The sequence below is a fragment of the Carassius carassius genome, chromosome 27 (assembly GCF_963082965.1).
Source record: "Carassius carassius chromosome 27, fCarCar2.1, whole genome shotgun sequence".
In the NCBI taxonomy this organism is placed as follows: Eukaryota; Metazoa; Chordata; class Actinopteri; order Cypriniformes; family Cyprinidae; genus Carassius; species Carassius carassius.
The window spans coordinates 29,996,404-30,018,181 of NC_081781.1; the positions used below are offsets into that span (position 1 = coordinate 29,996,404).

At 41.7% G+C, this 21,778-nt stretch overlaps 2 protein-coding genes across 2 annotated transcripts in view; one reads left to right on the top strand and one right to left on the bottom strand.

The window, feature by feature from the left end:
- Positions 1-5,986, top strand: part of LOC132107140 (CMP-sialic acid transporter-like) — an 8,741-nt gene extending 2,755 nt beyond the window's left edge. Inside the window, exons 3-8 of the mRNA XM_059513352.1 lie at positions 2,112-2,271; positions 2,654-2,806; positions 3,056-3,122; positions 3,194-3,370; positions 3,521-3,655; positions 4,893-5,986. Coding sequence (XP_059369335.1) covers positions 2,112-2,271; positions 2,654-2,806; positions 3,056-3,122; positions 3,194-3,370; positions 3,521-3,655; positions 4,893-5,026 — 826 coding nt within the window. The 3' untranslated portion in view covers positions 5,027-5,986. The remainder of the gene's footprint in view (positions 1-2,111; positions 2,272-2,653; positions 2,807-3,055; positions 3,123-3,193; positions 3,371-3,520; positions 3,656-4,892) is intronic.
- The window catches only part of rpf2 (ribosome production factor 2 homolog), an 81,429-nt gene that overhangs the window by 25,471 nt on the left and 34,180 nt on the right, over positions 1-21,778 (bottom strand). The gene's annotated exons all lie outside the window — the stretch shown is intronic.

The following is a 21,778-nucleotide window of genomic DNA, read 5'->3' on the forward strand; positions in this document are numbered from 1 at the left end:
AACCAGTTCGAGAGTTCCACGGCACCTGGCCTCACCCTGAACAACACCGAGATCAGAGCTCTGCTGTATGCAGACGACTTGGTGTTGCTCTCACCTACTAAAGAAGGCTTGCAGCAGCACCTTAACCTCCTGCAGAGATTCTGCCAGACCTGGGCCCTGACAGTAAACACAGCGAAGACTAAGATAATGATCTTTCAGAAACAATACAGAAATCAGGTTACACACAATTTCTATCTAGACACCACTAAATTACAACACACAAAAAACTACACTTACCTCGGCCTCAACATTACATACACAGGGAACCTCAACATGGCTGTGAAAGATCTGAGGGACAAAGCAAGGAGGGCTTTCTATGCAATAAAAAGAAACATTAAAATCTATATTCCAATTGAAATCTGGCTAAAAATTTTCCAATTTGTACTAGAACCAATAATTCTATATGGTAGTGAAATTTGGGGGCCAAAACTTAATAATGAATTTGACAAATGGGACAAAACAGTCATAGAATCTTTCCATACCGAGTTCTGTAAGAGCATCCTACAGGTGCAGAGAAAAACACCCAATAACCTGTGCAGAGCAGAGCTCGGCCAATACCCCCTCTTACTCAAAATACAAAAAAAGATCAATTAAATTTTACAATCACTTAAAATCAGTTAACCCCCAGACATATCATCACAAAGCCCTAACCTTGCAGGAGCTGAAGCCAGAGAAGAGTCCCCTCAGCCAGCTGGTCCTGAGACTCTCTGCAGTCACCAGTGCCCAGCAGCCTCAGGACAGCAGCGCCAGCTCAAGCAGACCACACCACATTAGCAACAAGCAGAAAGAAAAATATATCCAATACTGGAAAGAAACCACCAAAACACAAAGTAAAGTACAATGCTATCTGACCCTAAAAAGAGAATTCACACTGGCAAATTACCTGAGAACAATAAAATGCCCTAAACTGAGAAAAATATTGACAACATACAGACTGAGTGAACACAGCCTGGCCATAGAGAAGGGTCGCCACAGACAGAGCTGGCTCCCACCGGAGGAGAGACTCTGCTCCCAGTGTGACCGGGGACAGATCGAGACAGAGCTGCACTTTCTGACCTCATGCCCCAAATACAATACAATCAGACAAAAACACTTTGAAAACATTTCCCAAATATACCCTGAATTCGAAAACATACCAGACAAACAGAAACTCCCATACATACTGGGAGAAATGCCCAAATGTGAGATAATTGCTGCAAAGTATGTCTTTACATGCCATGAAATGAGGACAACCAGTGGAACCTCAGATGGATAAATAATTGTATATTTTGATTGTTTGATGTAGATATGTATATGTGTATGTGTATGTATGTGTATATATATATGTATATATATATATGTGTGTGTATGTATGTATGTGTATATATATATATATATATATATATTATTTTTTTTTTTTTACATTTGATACTGATTTCTTTTTTTTCTTTTTTGTATAAATATATTCATACATTTGTTTACGGTTTAATTTTATTGATTATTTGTTCATTGCCTATGTAATTGCCAATGCTTTGGCAATACTGTACAAGTCATGCCAATAAAGCTAATTTGAATTTGAATTTGAGTGTGTGTGTGTGTGTGAGAGAGAGAGTGTGTGTGTGTGAGAGAGAGAGAGTGTGTGTGTGAGAGAGAGAGTGTGTCCTCCTCATCTCTCTCTATTTGTGTGTGTGTGTGTGTGAGAGAGTGTGTGTGTGTGTGAGAGAGAGAGAGAGAGTGTGTGTGTGTGAGAGAGTGTGTCCTCCTCATCTCTCTCTATCTCTCTGTGTGTGTGTCCTCCTCATCTCTCTCTATCTCTGTGTGTGTGTGTCCTCCTCATCTCTCTCTATCTGTGTGTGTGTGTGTGTGTCCTCCTCATCTCTCTCTATCTCTGTGTGTGTGTGTGTGTGTGTGTCCTCCTCATCTCTCTCTATCTCTGTGTGTGTGTGTGTGTGTGTCCTCCTCATCTCTCTCTATCTCTGTGTGTGTGTGTGTGTGTGTCCTCCTCATCTCTCTCTATCTCTGTGTGTGTGTGTGTGTGTCCTCCTCATCTCTCTCTATCTCTGTGTGTGTGTGTGTGTGTGTGTGTGCTGCAGGGAGAGTGGAGAATGGGGCCGCTGCAGGAGTGTGGTGGTCAGTAATATCTTCAGGAGTCCGAAGGAGCTGCTGAAGCTGAGTGTGCCGTCTGTGGTCTATGCTGTCCAGAACAACATGGCCTTCGTGGCATTGAGTAACCTGGATGCTGCTCTCTACCAGGTATCTGAACACCATGAGCTCCAGCAACACTAAAGTAGACATTTGGGAAGAAGCGTCACACACGTCTGATGAAACTCACATCCAGATTAGATCAAGTCTACTGAACATATCCCTTTCATCTTTTATCCAGAACCGTATTCACAGAGGAAACCAGAGAAGATCAGTTTACTGAAGAATCTTGATATGTTTTGTTGTTTGCCAGTGAACTCTGAAGTGACTTATTTCACAAGTAAATCTTATTTGTCCTGCTGCTGTCAGTTACAGGGATTTCTCGCCGTACCTGTTTTTCTCGTTGAATATCCTCTTTGAGTCGTAAATGCCTGAGATCAGCGTCTGACGCTGGCTAAGTGCTTCCTGCTGTGTGTGTGTGTGTGTGTGTCAGGTGACGTATCAGCTGAAGATCCCCTGCACGGCGCTGTGTATGGTGCTGATGCTCAGCCGCTCTCTGAGCCGCCTGCAGTGGTTCTCCGTCTTCCTGCTGTGTGGAGGAGTCACGCTGGTGCAGTGGACGCCGCCGCAGGCCACCAAAGTCCAGGTACAGCCCATCCACTGACAGCCTCCAGAGCATCGCACACATTAAATCAGCATATTCTCATGATTTCTGAAGATCATGTGACACTGAAGACTGGAGGAATGATGCTGAAAATACAGCTGTGCATCACAGGAATACATTACAGTTTAACACAGATTCACACAGAAAACAGTAATAATACTTGACTGTTTTCGTCTCTGTTGAGCAGCAGTGCAGTGTTCTGATGTGGGCTGTGTCTGATCTGTGCTTCAGGTGGAGCAGAACCCGTTCCTGGGCTTCATGGCGATCGCGGTGGCGGTGCTCTGCTCAGGGTTTGCAGGTACGATGTGTTCAGTCGTGTTTTTGATGGTGTCTCATATGGAGCGTTAGTGACGCTGTGTTTGGGATCAGGTGTGTACTTCGAGAAGGTCCTGAAGAGTTCGGACACGTCTCTGTGGGTGCGAAACATCCAGATGTACCTGTCAGGAATCGTGGTGACCCTCATAGGGGTCTTCATGACAGACGGCGCCCAGGTCCTGGAGAAGGGCTTCTTCTATGGATACACGCCGTGGGTCTGCTTGGTCGTCTGTGAGTAGCTCCTGCGTGACCTTTACTCCTGTGTGTGTTTGGAGGATACGGCTCTTTGAGCAGGAACGGGCTCCAGCGGGGGTCACACCCGTCATTGTGAGCGCAGAGCTCCTGCTGGAGCGGTTTGACAGTTTCTCTCTCTGTCTGCAGTGCTGGCCAGCGCGGGAGGATTGTACACGTCTGTGGTGGTCAAATACACTGATAACATCATGAAGGGCTTCTCCGCGGCCGCTGCCATCGTCCTGTCCACCGTGGCGTCTGTCGTTCTCTTCGGCCTACAGATCAGTGAGTGCATCGCTCAGTCATGTGGTCTTCTGATCAGCTGGTGTATGTTCAGTTCAGGACAAAAGTTTAAATCCCCCTAGCAGAATCTGCTAAACGTTAATTATTTTCCAAAAAAAATAAGAAAAATAATCATACAAAATGCATGTTATTGTTTATTTAGTACTGACCTGAATAAGATATTTCACACAAAAGAAGTTTACACAAAAGAGAAATATTGTTGAGCCGGTTCAGAAGTTTTCATCCCCCTGACTCTTAACACTGTGTTGTCAGCTGAATGATCCACAGCTGTGTGTTTGTGTTTAGAGATAGTTGTGTCCTGAACAGTTCAACTTTCTGCTGTTCTTCAGAAAAATCCTTCAGCTCCCAAAGTTTCTTTGGTTTTTCAGCATTTGCGTGTATTTGAACCCTTTCCAACAATGACTGTATGATTTTGAGATCCATCTCTTCAGACTGAGGACTATTGAGGGATTCAAACACAACTATTAAAAACACTCCCTGATGCTCCAGAAGGAGAAACCATGCATTAAGAGCCAGGGGGTGAAAACTTTTGAACCAAATGAAGCCGTTTACATTTTTCTTATTTTTCCTAAATATCATACTTTTTTATTTAGTACTGTCCTTCAGAGGCTACAGATGATAGTTACATGTTTCCCAGAAGACAAATAAATTTAATTTACCCTAAACCTCAGGTTCATAAAATGCTGTATGATCAGTGTGACTGATATATCTTCAGAATATAGACTGTAAAAGTGTGGAGTGTGTAAGAGCTGCTGAAGTGGAGACAAACCCAACGCCTTCAAAGATAGGGATTGAAACTAACACAAGTAGATAAAGTGTAATAAACACCGGCATTCATGTGTTTTGAGTGTTTTCTTTTACAAGTCCAAAAGAAGACATGATATGGAGCAAAACAGACCAAAATCTCAGAATAGACAACGCCTGAAAAAAAAACGCTTTATTTTTAGGTGTCCTTGTTACAGTGTGATTATAAATTAAAGTACTGAGTGATATTAAATTCATCTGCTTTATTTATTATATGTGTAAGGTTAGGATTTGACTTTGACTACTCACATGTTATTATTCATTGTTTGTTGTTGTTATAATGTAAGTACATGAATCGTGTCTAACAAGGACACCTTTAAACAAAGTGTTAGAATCATGCTTTTGCCTGTAGTGCCTTGCTGTTGTCGTGCTGCAGTGATTCAGGAGCCGTGTGTGTTGTCTTTGCTCTCTGCAGCGGTCACTTTCCTCGGCGGAGCGCTGCTGGTGTGTGTGTCCATCTATCTGTACGGCCTGCCCAAACAAGACACCAGCAGACTGCAGAAGCCCAGCGCAGGCGAAGAGGACACACAGAAGCTCATGGCGGGCTGATGGACCGCAGGGGGCTCTGTGATGGTGGTGGTGGGGGGGGGCGCACTGGAGCGCTTTGGTTTATTTCTCTGTATAATTTAATTTCTAGCTCTTGATGCAGATTCACTGCTGCACGTGACGAACACTGATGTGATGCCAGACCCTTCACTGAACGTGCCTGTGCTCTTCCCACTGGTTTTTTTGTTTAGATTGCCAATGTTATTTGTATAAGTGTTCTTAAATATTGGCGCAAGCTGAACACAAGGATCCTTGTGGGTTTGTGTAGCCGTACATTACAGAGCAAATGTTGAATGGTGTGTTTGGAGAAGGCCTCGTCATCCAGGACGGTCTCTGAGTGTTGATGAATCATGAGGACAGACCACAGCGGGTCTATTTACATGTGCTTTACACTTCTTCCATTCAACACTTGATATGATGCGTTTAGAAATGAAGAAAGATGTCAGTGGAGCTGCTGCCCTATTATACAAATCTTGAGCACTTTATGTAGAAAATATGATTGATGTGTTCCAGCAGTAATGTAATCAGATGAGGGGGCAGCATGTAAGCATAGCTTCGCTCTGGGTTCTTATCGTAGCAGTGGCTTGATGCTGAAGGCAGCACTACAACACACAAAGTGGCTTGCACAGCAGATGTGGGTTTATTCCAGTGCCTATTGTGTACGGTTCATGTTTAGAAGAAAAATGTTACTTTGTACACATTACATTCCAGCAAAGACAACAGAATATTAACTCACAATTGCTCTTCTGCAGCAAAAGATGATGACAGTTGTGTATTTAACCATCAGACCATAAGGATCACGTCAAAAGGCAGAACTAAAGTGGGAAACTGCATTTTTTTTTTTTAAGCTTTAGGGTGTCGATGAGAAAATCTGTCAGATGCAGTAAATGCAGCATCTGTATTAATGCTACATTTATTCAAATGAATGAATTTTTGGTTTACAATAAAACTATTTTAACAAAAGACCCAGTGTTGATCATTTGTGTAGATGAGGAGTTGATAAAGATGATGGATGTGTGATGAGAGGCGTCTGTACCTGAGAGTCATCAGGAAGCTGCAGCTCCTTCATCATATCTGAAAACCATCAGCGCACGAGTCAAAACCAAGCCTCTATTATTACAACAATAATAAAACTACATTTACTACTAATAATAATTATGGAAGCCATTTGCACCACTGAATAAAAAAAGTAATTGCAACCCCTTCTCTCACAATTCTGACTTTTTTCTTGGAATGGTGAGATGTAAATGAAGATGGGCTAGAAACTGCCAATTCTTTCTGTTCTCAGAATTGCATGAGATAAAGTTAGGATTGTGAGATAAAAAGTCAGAATTACCTTTTTTTTCCTCCTAACTAAGGTTGTCACGATACCATAAACAAAAGTTACGATCATATTCCAGCTGAAGTATCACGATATCATGCCATATTGTATTAATTAAAAATGCAGATCTACAAAATGAAGCAAATTGTGAGAAATACTAAGATATAAATGAAAACAGACCAAATTGTCCTCAGAATATATATTTTTTTTAATGAGAATGAAAAACTGGCTCTTTGAAAAACTCAAGAACAGTCATGTTGTTGGCGGCTGTACTGCGTTTGAGCTCCGTCACTATATTCTTTTCATTGACTATTTTTAACTCAAAAATCAATTTTATACATCATCGTCTCCGTTTATATAACGTGTGAATATATCCTCTATTGTATTCTACAACAAAAACAATCAGAGCGCCTCGCTATCACTAGTTTTATTTTGATCTCCCGGGTCCGCTATTAGCTTTTAGCCCGTTAGCATCAGCGGCGTGGTTGCAGCTAACTGCGCTAACATTGCTAATACTCTATTCACACACATTACCACTGCTGTACTCACTGTTACTTGCTTTAATGGCGGATGAATTTCTCCACTCTGTGCAGCTCGAGCTCGAGGCCGTGGGGAAGCAGATTTGCGACCTGAAGGAAAGGCAGGCCCAGCTGAGAGAGCGGAGAGTCGCGCCGGAATCATCCCGGAATGACGCTCACAAGTCCGGGGTAAGTATACAGCGATCTGCTAACAGTCCCACCACGTCTACTCCGTGTGTTTCTCTGCACAGGCCCGGTGCACCCAGGACGCGATCTTCCCAGATGTCCTTCACTGCGACGCCGGGACACCACGGACCCTGGGTGCATCCACAGCTAAGGATGGCTGAAGCGAAACAGTCGTTCCGAAGCTTTGCGAGATCCCGAAGCGCAGATGTGTCGAAACACTGATCCGAAGCGTGATTCGAAACACCCATGTCACGTGACTATGACCAAACGAAGCCTTGAAGTGTTTCACTAATTGTTTCATCAGGTGTGGTCCGCCGAATCAGCGTTTGATTGGAACGGTCGGGAACAGACCACACAATCGCACATCTGTATAAAAGTGAAATAAACGCATTTTGACCTCGTGGGTTTTTGTGAGAGGAGTTTGACTTTGAGATAGCGGATTTTTGGTGATATAGTGACATAGTGCGATTTGATTAGTTATAGGCAATTTAGACTTACATTTAAATTTACACAACACATTGACTGAGAGGCTGGAGACAGACAGAGTATACATATAGTGACACATTAATAGATACATAGATATAAATATATATAGACAGCTAGATTAATAGATAGATACATATATAGATAGATTACAGATACATATATAAATACATATATTATAGATAGATACATATATAGATAGATTACAGATACATATATAAATACATATATTATAGATAGGTACATATATAGATACATAGATTATAGATACATATCTAGATACATAGATCGATTCATATATAGATAGATAGATTTGGATAGATAGATAAAATGGAAGCTCCCCAGAAGAGATGCCGTACATCTGTGGTGTGGGAGCATTTCCATTTAGAAACCCCAAATAAAGTGAGATGTGTGTATTGTGATCGGCAGCTAGCCTACTGCAACAATACATCATCCATGATGCGCCATTTGAGGAGCACTCATCCTGCCATTTTGCAGGGTGCAGAGGATGGCATCCCCCTGTACCTAGGCCTGCTACTGACACTGCTGGGCCATCTAAGCAAGGTATGCATTGTTTGGGATATAATTATAATTGAAATATAATTACAACCTTTTGGGACACTGTTTATAAAGTTTATAAGTTATATAAAGCACTGATTATAAACACTGGAAGGTTTCCAAATAATGAACCAGTAGGCTATACTTTTAATAGATGTGCACTAATTGAAGCTGTATTTTTCCAATGTATTTGTCTGAAAGTATGTTTTGTCTTCTCTTTTAAAAGCCAGACAGAGGGAATTGGATGAGGCTCTTATAAACATGGTGGTGAAGGATCTGCAGCCCTTCACCATCGTGGACGATGAGGGATTCAGGGCATTTGTGAACAAGCTTGATCCAAGCTATGTCCTCCCATCCCGGAAGGTGCTTAAAATAATGGTCAGCGAAAAGTACAACAAAGCCAAGGAGAAGACAATGGAGGACCTACAAAAGGCCGAATTTGTTAGCCTTACAGCTGACATGTGGTCCTCCATTAATATGGATGGATATCTTGGTGTGACTTGCCATTACATAACACCAGAGGCAAAAATGGCAACTGTTGTACTGGGTGTAAGGAGGTTTTACCAAACCCACACAGCCCAGCATCTCATGGAGGCTAAAGCCTTGCTAATGGCTGAGTGGGGAATAACCTCCAAAGTTCAGTGCATGGTGACTGACAATGCATCTAACATGATCTTAAGTGCCCAGCTACTCCACCTTCGCCATGTCCCATGTTTTGCTCATACTTTAAATTTGATTGTGAAAAAGGCACTAGATCAAACCCCAGTCATCAATGAAATATGCCAGAAGGCCAGAAAGATAGTGGGGTTGTTCAGATCCAGCTGCAAAGCAAAGGACAAGCTTGTGGAGATGCAGAGCTTGATGGGAAGACCAACTCTGAAACTGATACAGGAGGTTGACACGAGATGGAACAGCACATTTGACATGCTACAGCGCTTGTATGACCAACGTGAACCAGTGGCTGCTGCACTTTCCAACTTAAACAATGATACTGCTCCCCTGACAAGTATTGATTATGACATTATTGAACAATCATTGTCAATACTGCAACCATTCAAACTCGCAACAACAGAGATGTCAGAGGAAAAGAGAGTGTCTGCTTCAAAGCTTATACCACTGTACAGGATGTTGCAGCACAAGCTTGCACAGAAAAAAGGAAATGCAACGCAGGAATCAACTGTTCAATTAGGTAGGCCACAATGACCATACTACCCATGTGATTGGCCATAACTGTCATATTATTGTCATTATTATAAATATGTGTTTCTCCTGTTTTGGCTCATAGGCTCACATCTGCAAGAAGGTCTGCACTCCAGATGTGGAGGTTATGAGAGCCTTGGCACTGGCTACACTGCTGGACCCAAGGTTCAAAAATGTGGCATTTGGAAATGCTGCCAAAGCCCAGGAAGCTGAAAAGCATATCACACTGGAGTGTGCTTCACTGATGTGTTCAAACACAAATCCTGGTGAGCAGTTTCAGTCTGTGTTATGTTATGTAATCTGAATCATGTAATATAATATATCCTTCATATATGCCGTCAGTTTAGGATTTGTTACTAATTGCTGTTTTCATTTTTATTCAGACCCAGAAATGTCAACATCACACCCATCATCATCACCATCAACATCACCATCAACATCAACACCAGTAGAAACACAGGACAGTTTATGGGAACTTTTTGATACTCGCATCCATCACAAAGATGATACACAATGCTACAGCTGATGCCACAGTGGAAGTGAAAAAATACATCAACGATGCGTATTTGCCCAGAACTCACGATCCACTAACTTACTGGAAAGAGAGAGCAGTAATCTTTCCTCATTTGTATGTCCTTGCAAAAAAATATCTTTGTATGCCAGCAACAAGTGTCCCTTGTGAGAGGATTTTTTCAAAGGCTGGAGAAATTATCTGTAAAAAAAGAAGTAGGCTAAGTCCTTCCACAGCAGATAAATTAATATTTTTGAATAAAAATCTCTAAAAAAGTGAGACTTTGTGGCTTGATTTCTTTTATTAATATTCATTTTTCATGACCAAAATAACATTATGCACAGTGAGGAGCCTATAGGTTACAAGCTTCACATATTAGAACATTATAATAATAAAAAAACAACACATTTTTTTAATGGCTCGTCAAGGTTGTTTCAGATCAACACCTGCAAGTGACCACTAGGTGTCACCGTTGAGACGGGTGTCGGATTGATTCGAAGCCTCGAAACAATATGGCACATTTGGTTCAACTGTTTCATTGGTTCACGAGGCCTCGATTTTGCCATCACTATCCACAGCGGAGGACTCGAGCCGGGTCCCGGGCGACGACTTCTCCCCCTCCTGCCTTCGACAGCAGATTAGACTTTTAGTTATTGAAATATGTTCTCAGGGCAGCATTGCATCTTATTGGTTCTCTCAGTCATCCAATCAGCGACAGCAGGAGGCGGGACATGGATTATTTGAATTTTTTTTCTCAGGACGCGGGAGAATCACGCTAAGGAGATCGTTGCAGTTAAGGTAATGTTATGTTTTCTGTTGAACTATATTTGATTATTACATTAAAATGTCAAAATATTGAAGTATTTGGATTTTAAGTTAAGGTAATGTTGTGTTTTATGTTGAACTATATTAGATTATTACATTAAAATGTCTAGATAATGAAGTATATATAACAAGTAAGGTTAAAGCTTATTTTTTCTATCGAGCTGTTATTTAACTAGCTAGCTAAATAATGTAAGTAAGCTAACTCACAACATTAGCTAGCTCTGAGAAAGGATAATAGCTAATGTTAGCTTATATTCTAATATCACTTTTACTGGCTATAATAGCAAGTTACGCTGCTGTGGTATTGTTGCTGTTCCCAGAGCATTTTTTCATAGCTAACCTTACATACAACAAAATGCTTGTCTGCATTTTTTTATGCATATATTCTAATACTGGTTTTAGAGCACCTTGTCGTATTTAAGTGCAACATTAATTTGCTGCTTTAAGGGTATTTTTGCAGCATAAATTCTAATACTTCCCTCAGGGTACCTTACCGTATCTCCATGCAACATTCATTTGCTGCTCTTAGCTCATTTTTGTTGCAGATATTCTAATGCCACCCTCAGGGCACCTTACTGTATCTCCATGCAATCATTTGCTGCTCTCAGCGCATTTTTGTTGCAGATATTCTAATGCTGCTCTCAGGGCACCTTACCGTAACTCCATGCAATCATTTGCTGCTCTTAGCGCATTTTTGTTGCACATATTCTAATATCCTTTAACGGATTTGGATATTAAAAGCATATTAGTATGTTATGTGTAAGCCAGGTTAAAGAGATGGGTCTTTAATCTAGATTTAAACTGCAAGAGTGTGTCTGCCTCCCGAACAATGTTAGCTAGGTTATTCCAGAGTTTGGGCGCCAAATAGGAAAAGGATCTGCCGCCTGCAGTTGATTTTGATATTCTAGGTATTATCAAATTGCCTGAGTTTTGAGAACGTAGCGGACGTAGAGGATTATAATGTAAAAGGAGCTCATTCAAATACTGAGGTGCTAATCCATTCAGGGCTTTATAAGTAATAAGCAATATTTTAAAATCTATACGATGTTTGATAGGGAGCCAGTGCAGTGTTGACAGGACCGGGCTAATATGGTCATACTTCCTGGTTCTAGTAAGAACTCTTGCTGCTGCATTTTGGACTAGCTGTAGTTTGTTTACTAAGCGTACAGAACAACCACCCAATAAAGCATTACAATAATCTAACCTTGAGGTCATAAATGCATGGATTAACATTTCTGCATTTGACATTGAGAGCATAGGCCGTAATTTAGATATATTTTTGAGATGGAAAAATGCAGTTTTACAAATGCTAGAAACGTGGCTTTCTAAGGAAAGATTGCGATCAAATAGCACACCTAGGTTCCTAACTGATGATGAAGAATTGACAGAGCAACCATCAAGTCTTAGACAGTGTTCTGTGAATACATGCAGAGTTTTTAGGTCCTATAATTAACACCACTGTTTTTTCAGAATTTAGCAGTAAGAAATTACTCGTCATCCAGTTTTTATAGCGACTATGCATTCCATTAGTTTTTCAAATTGGTGTGTTTCACCGGGCCGCGAAGAAATATAGAGCTGAGTATCATCAGTATAACAGTGAAAGCTAACACCATGTTTCCTGATGATGCTGACCCTCAGAGGACCCCAGATGATCCTAACCTTGAATCAACAAACAGAACTAACAATTATTGCTACATGTGTGACTGCATCATATAATTACAATTAATTAATAATATTGATCGTTCATCATCTAGCTGACTACGTCTTGTATTATTATTATTTTTTTTATTTTTCTAAAATCCTGTCAAACGTGCACAAACTACTAGCTACTACTAAATATTGTAGAAACATAATTTTCTGTAAAGTTGCTTTGTAACGATTTGTATTGTAAAAAGCGCTATACAAATAAACTTGAATTGAATTGAAAATTGAATCATGAAGCAACTGATTAAAATGTGCCATGCATGTACTCCATCTGTACAGTAACGAAGTCTTGCAAATTGAAACTCTTCTCAGTGTACTAAGCATTAACATTGCATTAAGAATTGAATTTCTTGGATTTCTCAAGGAGGCTGTCGATGATGGGCTGCAGTGGCAGGGTTAACTGTGGCTTTGGGTACCAATTAGGGCAGCATGGATCTGATTCTGAAAAAAATAACAATAAGAAACAATGAAATTAATTACTTAGATTCTGTTTGTTTGTAAAATGCATAAACAATTTTTAATAGGCCTACGATAAAATACAGAAAATATACATTTACATTTAAGTTGTATGTTAGTACTGTACATTTAATACAATAAAATCAGTCTGATATGACAGTAATTAATCAAATGAAATCAGTACGTTTTAGAATTGCAGAATTGGCACAGAAGCTGCACTTGAAGTGACACTGCAATTACAACTGCATAAATAATGCGTATTTATTTTATATATGAAGTTTTAAAAATAAAATGCCAAATACAAACATGAAATGTTGAAAAAAATATTATTTTATGGACTATCTTTAAATGGGAAACTACAACATCCAGTAGGATGTTGTAGTTATCAAATGAACTGAATCAGATGCTTGTAAAAAAAATAAAATAAAAACATATATGGTATAAAAGGCGCAAATTCTACACAGGTATTTTTGCACGCTTAAAGGGGCACTCCAGGAAGACGACAGGAAGACAAAAAGACGCTAAATTGTTTATTTGCAACACAATTATTCGAACGTTTTATCAACTGCCCCACAAGCCACATATACAACAGTACTTACGGTAGAACCGTAATGACGATATCCGTTAAAAAAGTACAGTGGCGCCATCAGTATTTTGGACCCTTAGTATCGCGATACTACCGTAGTACCGGTAAACTGACAAATTAAACGAATCTGACTGGTCACCGTTTTATTTTAATTTTTTTGCATGCAGCTAGTGAATAATTGTTAAGAAACGTAAAGATGTTTTGTCAATTTCAATACTTTTAGCAATAGACCCTTTTCATATACTTGTGAAACGATCATAAATCTTGTTGTTGTTTTGTACATTAATCTTTTCTAACACAATGTACGCAGGTAAAATTGACCTCTCTCCTCTGACCAACGTAATCAATCTCTAATATGTTTTTTCCTCTTTTGTAAAGTCACAGAAACAGTATGTTATGGTAAGTTAGGGTCAGTTATGGTTATGGTTAATGATGATCAGTTATGGTTAGTGATGGTCAGTTATGGTTAGTGATGATCAGTTATGGTTATGTTAGTGATTGTCAGTTATGGTTATGGTTAGTGATGATCAGTTATGGTTAGTGATGGTCAGTTATGGTTAGTGATGATCAGTTATGGTTACTGATAGTCAGTTATGGTTATGGTTAATGATGATAATTTATGGTTAGTAGTGATTAGTGATGGTCAGTTATGGTTAGTGATGATCAGTTATGGTTAGTGATGGTCAGTTATGGTTATGGTTAGTGATGATCAGTTACGATTAGTGATTATCAGTTATGGTTAGTGATGGTCAGTTATGGTTATGGTTATGGTTAGTGATGATCAGTTATGATTAGTGATGGTCAGTTATGGTTATGGTTAGTGATGATCAGTTATGATTAGTGATGGTCAGTTATGGTTTGTGATGGTCAGTTATGGTTATGGTTAGTGATGATCAGTTATGATTAGTGATGGTCAGTTATGGTTATGATTAGTGATGATCAGTTATGGTTAGTGATGGTCAGTTATGGTTATGGTTAGTGATGATCGGTTATGGTTATGGTTAGTGATAGTTATGGTTAGTGATGATCAGTCATGGTTATGGTTAGTGATGATCAGTTATGGTTAGTGATGGTTAGTTATGGTTAGTGATGGTCAGTTATGGTTATGGTTAGTGATGATCAGTTATGGTTAGTTATGGTCAGTTATGGTTATGGTTAGTGATAGTCAGTTATGGTTAGTGATGGTCAGTTATGGTTATGGTTAGTGATGATCAGTTATGGTTAGTTATGGTCAGTTATGGTTATGGTTAGTGATAGTCAGTTATGGTTAGTGATGATCAGTCATGGTTATGGTTAGTGATGATCAGTTATCATTAGTGATGGTCAGTTATGGTAAGTGATGGTCAGTTACGGTTATGGTTAGTGATAGTCAGTTATGGTTAGTAATGATCAGTTATGGTTAGTGATGGTCAGTTAGGGTTATGGTTAGTGATGATCAGTTATGGTTAGTGATGGTCAGTTAGGGTTATGGTTAGTGATGATCAGTTATGCTGAGTGATGGTCAGTTATGGTTAATGATGGTCAGTTATGGTTAGGGATGGTCAGTTATGGTTATGATCAGTTATTGTTAGGGTAATCAGTAAGTGTTTTATCTCACTGCTGGACCGCCTCATTTTGTTGAGGATCCTTCTGCACGACTTGATCACGATGATCAGTTATGGTTAGTGAAGGTCAGTTATGGTTATGATTAGTGATGATCAGTTATGGTTAGTGATGGTCAGTTATGGTTATGGTTAGTGATGATCAGTTATGGTTATGGTTAGTGATAGTCAGTTATTGTTAGTGATGATCAGTCATGGTTATGGTTAGTGATGATCAGTTATGGTTAGTGATGGTCAGTTATGGTTAGTGATGATCAGTTATGGTTAGTGATGGTCAGTTATGGTTATGGTTAGTGATAGTCAGTTATGGTTAGTGATGATCAGTCATGGTTATGGTTAGTGATGATCAATTATCATTAGTGATGGTCAGTTATGGTAAGTGATGGTCAGTTATGGTTATGGTTAGTGATAGTCAGTTATGGTTAGTGATGGTCAGTTAGGGTTATGGTTAGTGATGATCAGTTATGATGAGTGATGGTCAGTTATGGTTAGTGATGGTCAGTTATGGTTAGGGATGGTCAGTTATGGTTATGATCAGTTATTGTTAGGGTAATCAGTAAGTGTTTTCTCTCACTGCTGGACCGCCTCATTTTGTTGAGGATCCTTCTGCACGACGACTCCACCACATCCTCCAGGAATACCACCTCCCTGCGGCACATGCTCATGCCCTGCACCAGCCTGAACGCCACATGAACACACCTGACACACACACACACACACTTATGCTGTAATAGTTAAATGGTTTTCAGTGAAGTGAAGTAGAAGAGAATGCATTGAAGGACCTGAGGATGTTTCACTAGCTGCCTGTGTGTGTAAGCCATACATCTGTGTTGTGCTTTACATTCAAAAAGCAAGTTTGCACTATTGTTTATAATTATTTTCATGTTAAATTGGTAATTGTTTTCCTTGCTCTTGCAGTGCTTGATATCGTTGTTCGTGCGGTTCATGTAACATTTGTCTTCACAGATAAGAGGGAATGTCTCGATTTCAAGGTTTTATTGGATGTTGATGTGAATCACTTGCTGAATTTGTGCCAGTCAGACAAAGCAGTCTGAGCATCAAAACATACATAACTAAGAATATTCAATACATTCTGCTTAGTTTTTATGATCATCACGACCTCTCAGGCTGACAGAAAACCTTTGATTAATAGAGTTTTGTGAACTTGGATACGGGTGAAACAGATTGTGGTATGTACAGTCTAATAAAGAGGAAGGAGACCGGGGTTGGCATACGGGGCTCGTGGGATACTTTATTTAAACAATAATAAAACAAAACAAACAATCGCGGCAGGTGCGCGCACTTCACTGTCTCTTTCTACATTGCACTACTGCAGTCTTCGTCTCTCTCGGTCGGCAGCTCTCCAGCTCCTTACTCCCACGAGTCCACGTCTCTCTCATTCTCCGTCGGTCCTCCGTCGGCTTAAATGCCGGTTCCCCACGCCAATCACTGAAACGAGACCCAGGTGTTAATCGTCTTTCACCTGATCCACTTACCACCACTCGTCTCCTCACTCGCTCTCCCGTTGCAGACCTCGCTAAACCACATCTCGCCAGCCCCAAGAACTGCCTCACCTCCTTTTTGGTCTTGGGCCTGGGGCAGGTCGCAATTGCTGCTTTGGGGACGCACCTGCCCGTGGCCCAAGTGGAAGCCCAGATACTTTACCTCCACCCGCCCAACTGCGCACTTCTTCGGGTTGGCCGTTAGCCCCGCCCGTCTCAGCGCCCTGAGGACCGCCTTCACATGCTCCATATGCTGCTGCCAGTCCCCACTATAGATGATAATATCATCCAGCCGCTTCATATGCAGCATGGGGCCGCAGCACTCGATCCATGAGGCGCTGAAACGTAGCTGGGACCCCGAACAAACCGAAAGGAAGCGTAACAAATTGGTGTAATCCAAACGGCGTGGTGAAGGCTGTTTTTTCATTGGACATGGAAGATAAGGGGATCTGCCAATATCCCTTCGTTAAGTCCAATGTCGAGTAAAAGCAAGCCGTACCTAACCGATCGAGCAACTCGTCAATCAGCAGCATTGGATAAGCATCAAATTTGGATACTGTGTTCACCCTGCGATAGTGTACACAAAACAGCACCGAGCCGTCCGTTTTAGGCACCAAAACTATCGGGCTCGCCCAATCACTGTGTGACTCCTCGATTACTCCCATCCCCAGCATGGCCTCTTATTCAGTCTGAACTACTTTTTTCTTGTGTTCAGGCAATCTATATGGCCGGATGCGAACTACGACACCTGGCTCTGTCTCAATATGGTGCTGAATCAGGTCAGTACGACCAGGTAGGGGAGAAAACACGTCCGCAAATAAGAGGGGTTCTAGCCAACGGTCCCAATTTTTCGCTTCTTCTTGTACGAACTTCCGGATCATGGTTTTTAATGTGCGATTAAACCGTTCGACCAAGCCGTCCGCTTGTTGGTGATAGACGCTGGTTTCGCACCGCTTAAATGCCCAACAATCCGTACAATTCGCTTAACGTGCATGACATAAACGCGTTGCCCTGGTCCGTGAGAATCTCCTTTGGGATTCCCACACGGGAGATTAAACGAAACAGGGCGTCCGCCACACTCTTCGCCGAGATGTTGCGGAGCGCCACCGCTTCAGGATATCATGTCGCGTAATACACTAAGACTAACGCGAAACGATGTCCCCGTACCGATCGTGCTAACGGCCCGATAAGGTCCATACCAATTCGTTCGAAGGGGACCTGCCCTAGAGGAATAGGGCGCAATGGTGCTTTTGGGGTGGCCGGTGGGTTTACCAACTGACATTCCCGACAAGACGCGCACCACCTGCGCACGTTCTCGTGAATGCCCGGCTAAAAGAATCGGGTCGTTAGACGATTTAGTGTCGCCGTTACTCCTAAGTGCCCTGCCATAGGATTACAGAGCGCCGTCTCGAAAAGCATTTCCCGACAGCTCCGAGGTACTAACAATTGGGTTGTATTCTCTTTTGTCTGAGCGTCGCAGGTCACTCGATACAACCGGTCCTTGATAATGGCAAAATACGGATTGGATAGCGGATGCTCAGGGTGGAGAACCTGCCCATCGATAGAACGGACCTGCTCGAAGGCATGTTTGAGTGTTTCGTCCTGGGATTGTTCCAGGGGAAAGTCATCGCGACTGGAAAGGTTTAGCCCCGCCACGCCGCTCGGTTCCCCTGAGACCGGCCCGCTAGGTCCTGGCACAGATTCTCCCACCTGCGCGCTTGCCTGCCCCCCGGCCGGTTCTTTCCCCCGACGGCATCCACTGTCAAACACCCCAATAATTGCTGAAACGCTGGCCAATTAGTTCCCAAGATAAGCGGATGCCGGAGGCGTGGACTAACGGCCACCCTAGTGGCAGGAAGTGGGTCAGTGGATTGGCGTGGGGAAGCAGCAGAAGGCTCCTCGCTCCCCTCTCGGTGAGGCGTGGCCATTCCCGTACAGGGCCTCGCGCCCCGGCTGCAGGCTCCGTCCCCATCTTCCAGCGGGGGGCAGGCCTCGGTGGCCCCGCCCAACGGGACCTAGGGAGAGGGACAGATTTTGGGGCAGGGGGAGAGGGGGAGACAGGGGAAGAGAGAGAGAGAGAAACAGAAGGAAGGGGCTCGCCGACCCCGAAGCACGCCGCCAGCTGATCCTCCGCCAGTTGGATGGCCAGATCCAGCTCCGCCGGGCGGTACTGGACCCACTGGGCGGTCCTCTTCGGGAGACAGGAGATGAACTGTTCCAGTACCACCGTGCTGATGATGGTCTCGGCGTCGCTTCCTCCGGCCAACAGCCATTTGCGGCACGAGTCCCAGAGCTGCTGTGCCAAGACAAAGGGTCGGCCCGCTTCGGTCAGTTCCAGCGACCGGAAGCGCTGACGGTGTTGCTCGGGGCTGAGGCCGACCCTCTGGAGGATGGCTCTTCTAAGGTCGGCATAGACCAGGAGGTTCGGGACGGGCAGTTGTTGTGCAGCCTTCTGGGCCAGATCCAGCAGGGCTTTGTGGTGTTCCTGATGCAGGCCCGCGAGCGATGTTATGATGTCCGCAAACGGCGATCCCGATGGTCCTGATGGAGTCTGCATGGCGGAATCGTTCTCCTTCCTCCCGGGTTTCGGCACCAGTGTGGTATGTTCAGTCTAATAAAGAGGAAGGAGACCGGGGTCGGCGTACGGGGCTTGTGGGATACTTTATTTAAACAATAATAAAATAAAACAAACAATCGCGGCAGGTGCGCGCACTTCACGGTCTCTATTTACGTTGCACTACTGCAGTCTTCGTCTTTCTCGGTCGGCAGCTCTCCAGCTCCTTACGTCCCCGTCTCTCTCATTCTCCGTCGGTCCTCCGCCGGCTTAAATGCCGGTTCCCCACGCCAATCACTGTAATGAGACCGAGGTGTTAATCGTCTTTCACCTGATCCACTTACCACCGCGCGTCTCCTCACTCGCTCTCCCGTTGCAGACCTCGCTAAACCACGCCTCCCCCACCACACAGATGTCTTCTGGCGGCATCTGGTAAATACACTGAAAAATTTATTTAATACAATAATTCTGGTGTTGAGATTTGACATTATCAATAATGACCCCTCTTATGTTTTAGCCAAACACAAATAAATGAATTCAGTGCACATTAGTAAAGGAGTTACAAATAGATAAACCAATGGTTTGATCACAGATGCAGGCTCTAGGCTTCACTGGGCTTTAAGGCAACATGAAACTGCATTTAAATCAAGAGGAACAATGTCAGTTTCAAGAATGAAAACAGCTGTAAAGCAGTATCTAAGATCAGGCTAAAACCAGCTCAAGGAAGCATTCAACAGAATATATGACAAAATATATATATATATATTCTCTCCAGAAGAACAGTACCACCACCATGTCATAAAATGATCTGGATTCAGAGACACAATTGAATATCTCCAAGATTTCTACAGAATCTTGTGACACATCTGTGCCGGAGGAACACAGAGGAGCTTCATTCGCATGTGTTTTGGATGTGGATTGTGGGATGATTTGTGGTCAACTAATAGTGTCAGGTGACTGGAACCAGAGTGTTTCATGTTCTTAAAAAAACAAGGCAAAAGATCCTGCAAAGATATCTAATGCACATAACACTGCAAGATGCTTGTTTAGTAGGTGTGTCAATCAGAGAATTACTACGTTTATGGTCATTAAGTTCAAAGTATATTTTGAAAGGTGTGTCTCTGTCCTGAACCCACTGTGTATTTGATCATGAGTGCTCACTTCTGTGGTGGAAATGCTACGTCATCTTTGCCATGCTACACTTTGTTTTAAAGTATTAAGCCACAAACCCCATCACATCTGATGTCTGAAAAAAACTAATAAATCCTCAAATTAACCTTAGCGAAATTAGCACTACATTTTACACAATCAAAACACTGATCCATACAGATGTTTGATATGTAGACATGGTGGCAAAAAGACCTACTTGCCAATAACACTTGAGCAGACTGAGACAACAGAGAGCAGAGATGATTTCAGGAGATTCAGTATATAGTCAGCACTCCACAGTTCATGCTGCATCTCTACTGCCACTGTGAATTTAAGGTGTGTTTGCAAACACAAGGGTCACTTCATTTGCATTCACATTTGTATCATTTCCAACCTTTTTGTGTGAAGAAGTTTGCAGAATTTCACCAGTAATCTGTCAGAATAAAAGCTGGAGCATTTGAAAGTTTATAGTGTGAAATTGAAGACATAGTTTTTGTATTTGAAATGTTGTGTTGGTTTTTATGAAGCGTGAACAAGTGTAAAGACCCTTATAACCTCTTCCATCAGCAGTACTGTCTTTGTTCTGTGAGTCTCCGCAGCAGCAACACAAGATATTTCATGTGTGTTGGCCGTGTGTCGTGTGAACACGACTCTACTATGATAGAAGTCCACCCAGTGCTTTTTTAATCTCATTAAATCATTTCTCCTTTCTCTAATCGAGCTGATCTCAGATGATTGCCTGTGTTATGTCACAAATTCTGTAGGAATATAATTGCCTTTTTTGATGAAGCTTTTGAATTGTTTACAATTTTAAGAGACTTCATTAACAGAGTGAGTTCGTCAGAGAAAACCTTGTATAAAGGAGTTGATTTTGACAATCTACATTTATGAATGAAAAATGTGCCATTCAGGATGATAAAATTTACAAAATTGTGAATATTTTTATCATCATCCTCAAAGTAGCAAATAATTTCTTTCACATTAAGTGTTATCATTATATTAATTTTAACTGAACAAGTAAAAAAAAAAAAAAAAAATCTTTCCAAAATGACTTTACACTCTGGCAATCAACAAACAGATGATATAAAGACCTCAATTTCCCGATATCAATAAAATTAGAAAGCCACATATTAGTTGGGATATATTTTGTGTACGATCTTCAGATGAATTTCTCTTACTTTGAAATACAAAATTTGTAAGGGAGCAGCCATGCTTTTCTCCAATTAACATCTCTTAAAATGGAATTCCAGTAAAATTTCCCTCTTGAAGTAACTCTCTTTTGTTCATTAAATTCTTGTCTTATATCTTTGTTAGTACATTTTTTTTATCAAACACATATTTACCATTTATAAGATCTTAATCTTTATTTTTAACTTTATAATAAGTCAGGTGGCTGCACATTAATTTAATAAGCCTAGATGGAATAGCTTTGATTACTACAGAAAATTCTTTAAATTTTATAGGAAAGTTGAATTTGGACAGAAAAGAATACTTTTGTTATTGCTGAATCATGTTGAACTTTCTTCTCCTGCGTCATGTTCTTCATGTGATGTGTTTGAGCGGCGCCCTCTACTGTACAGACCTGAATTTACATTTCCTTC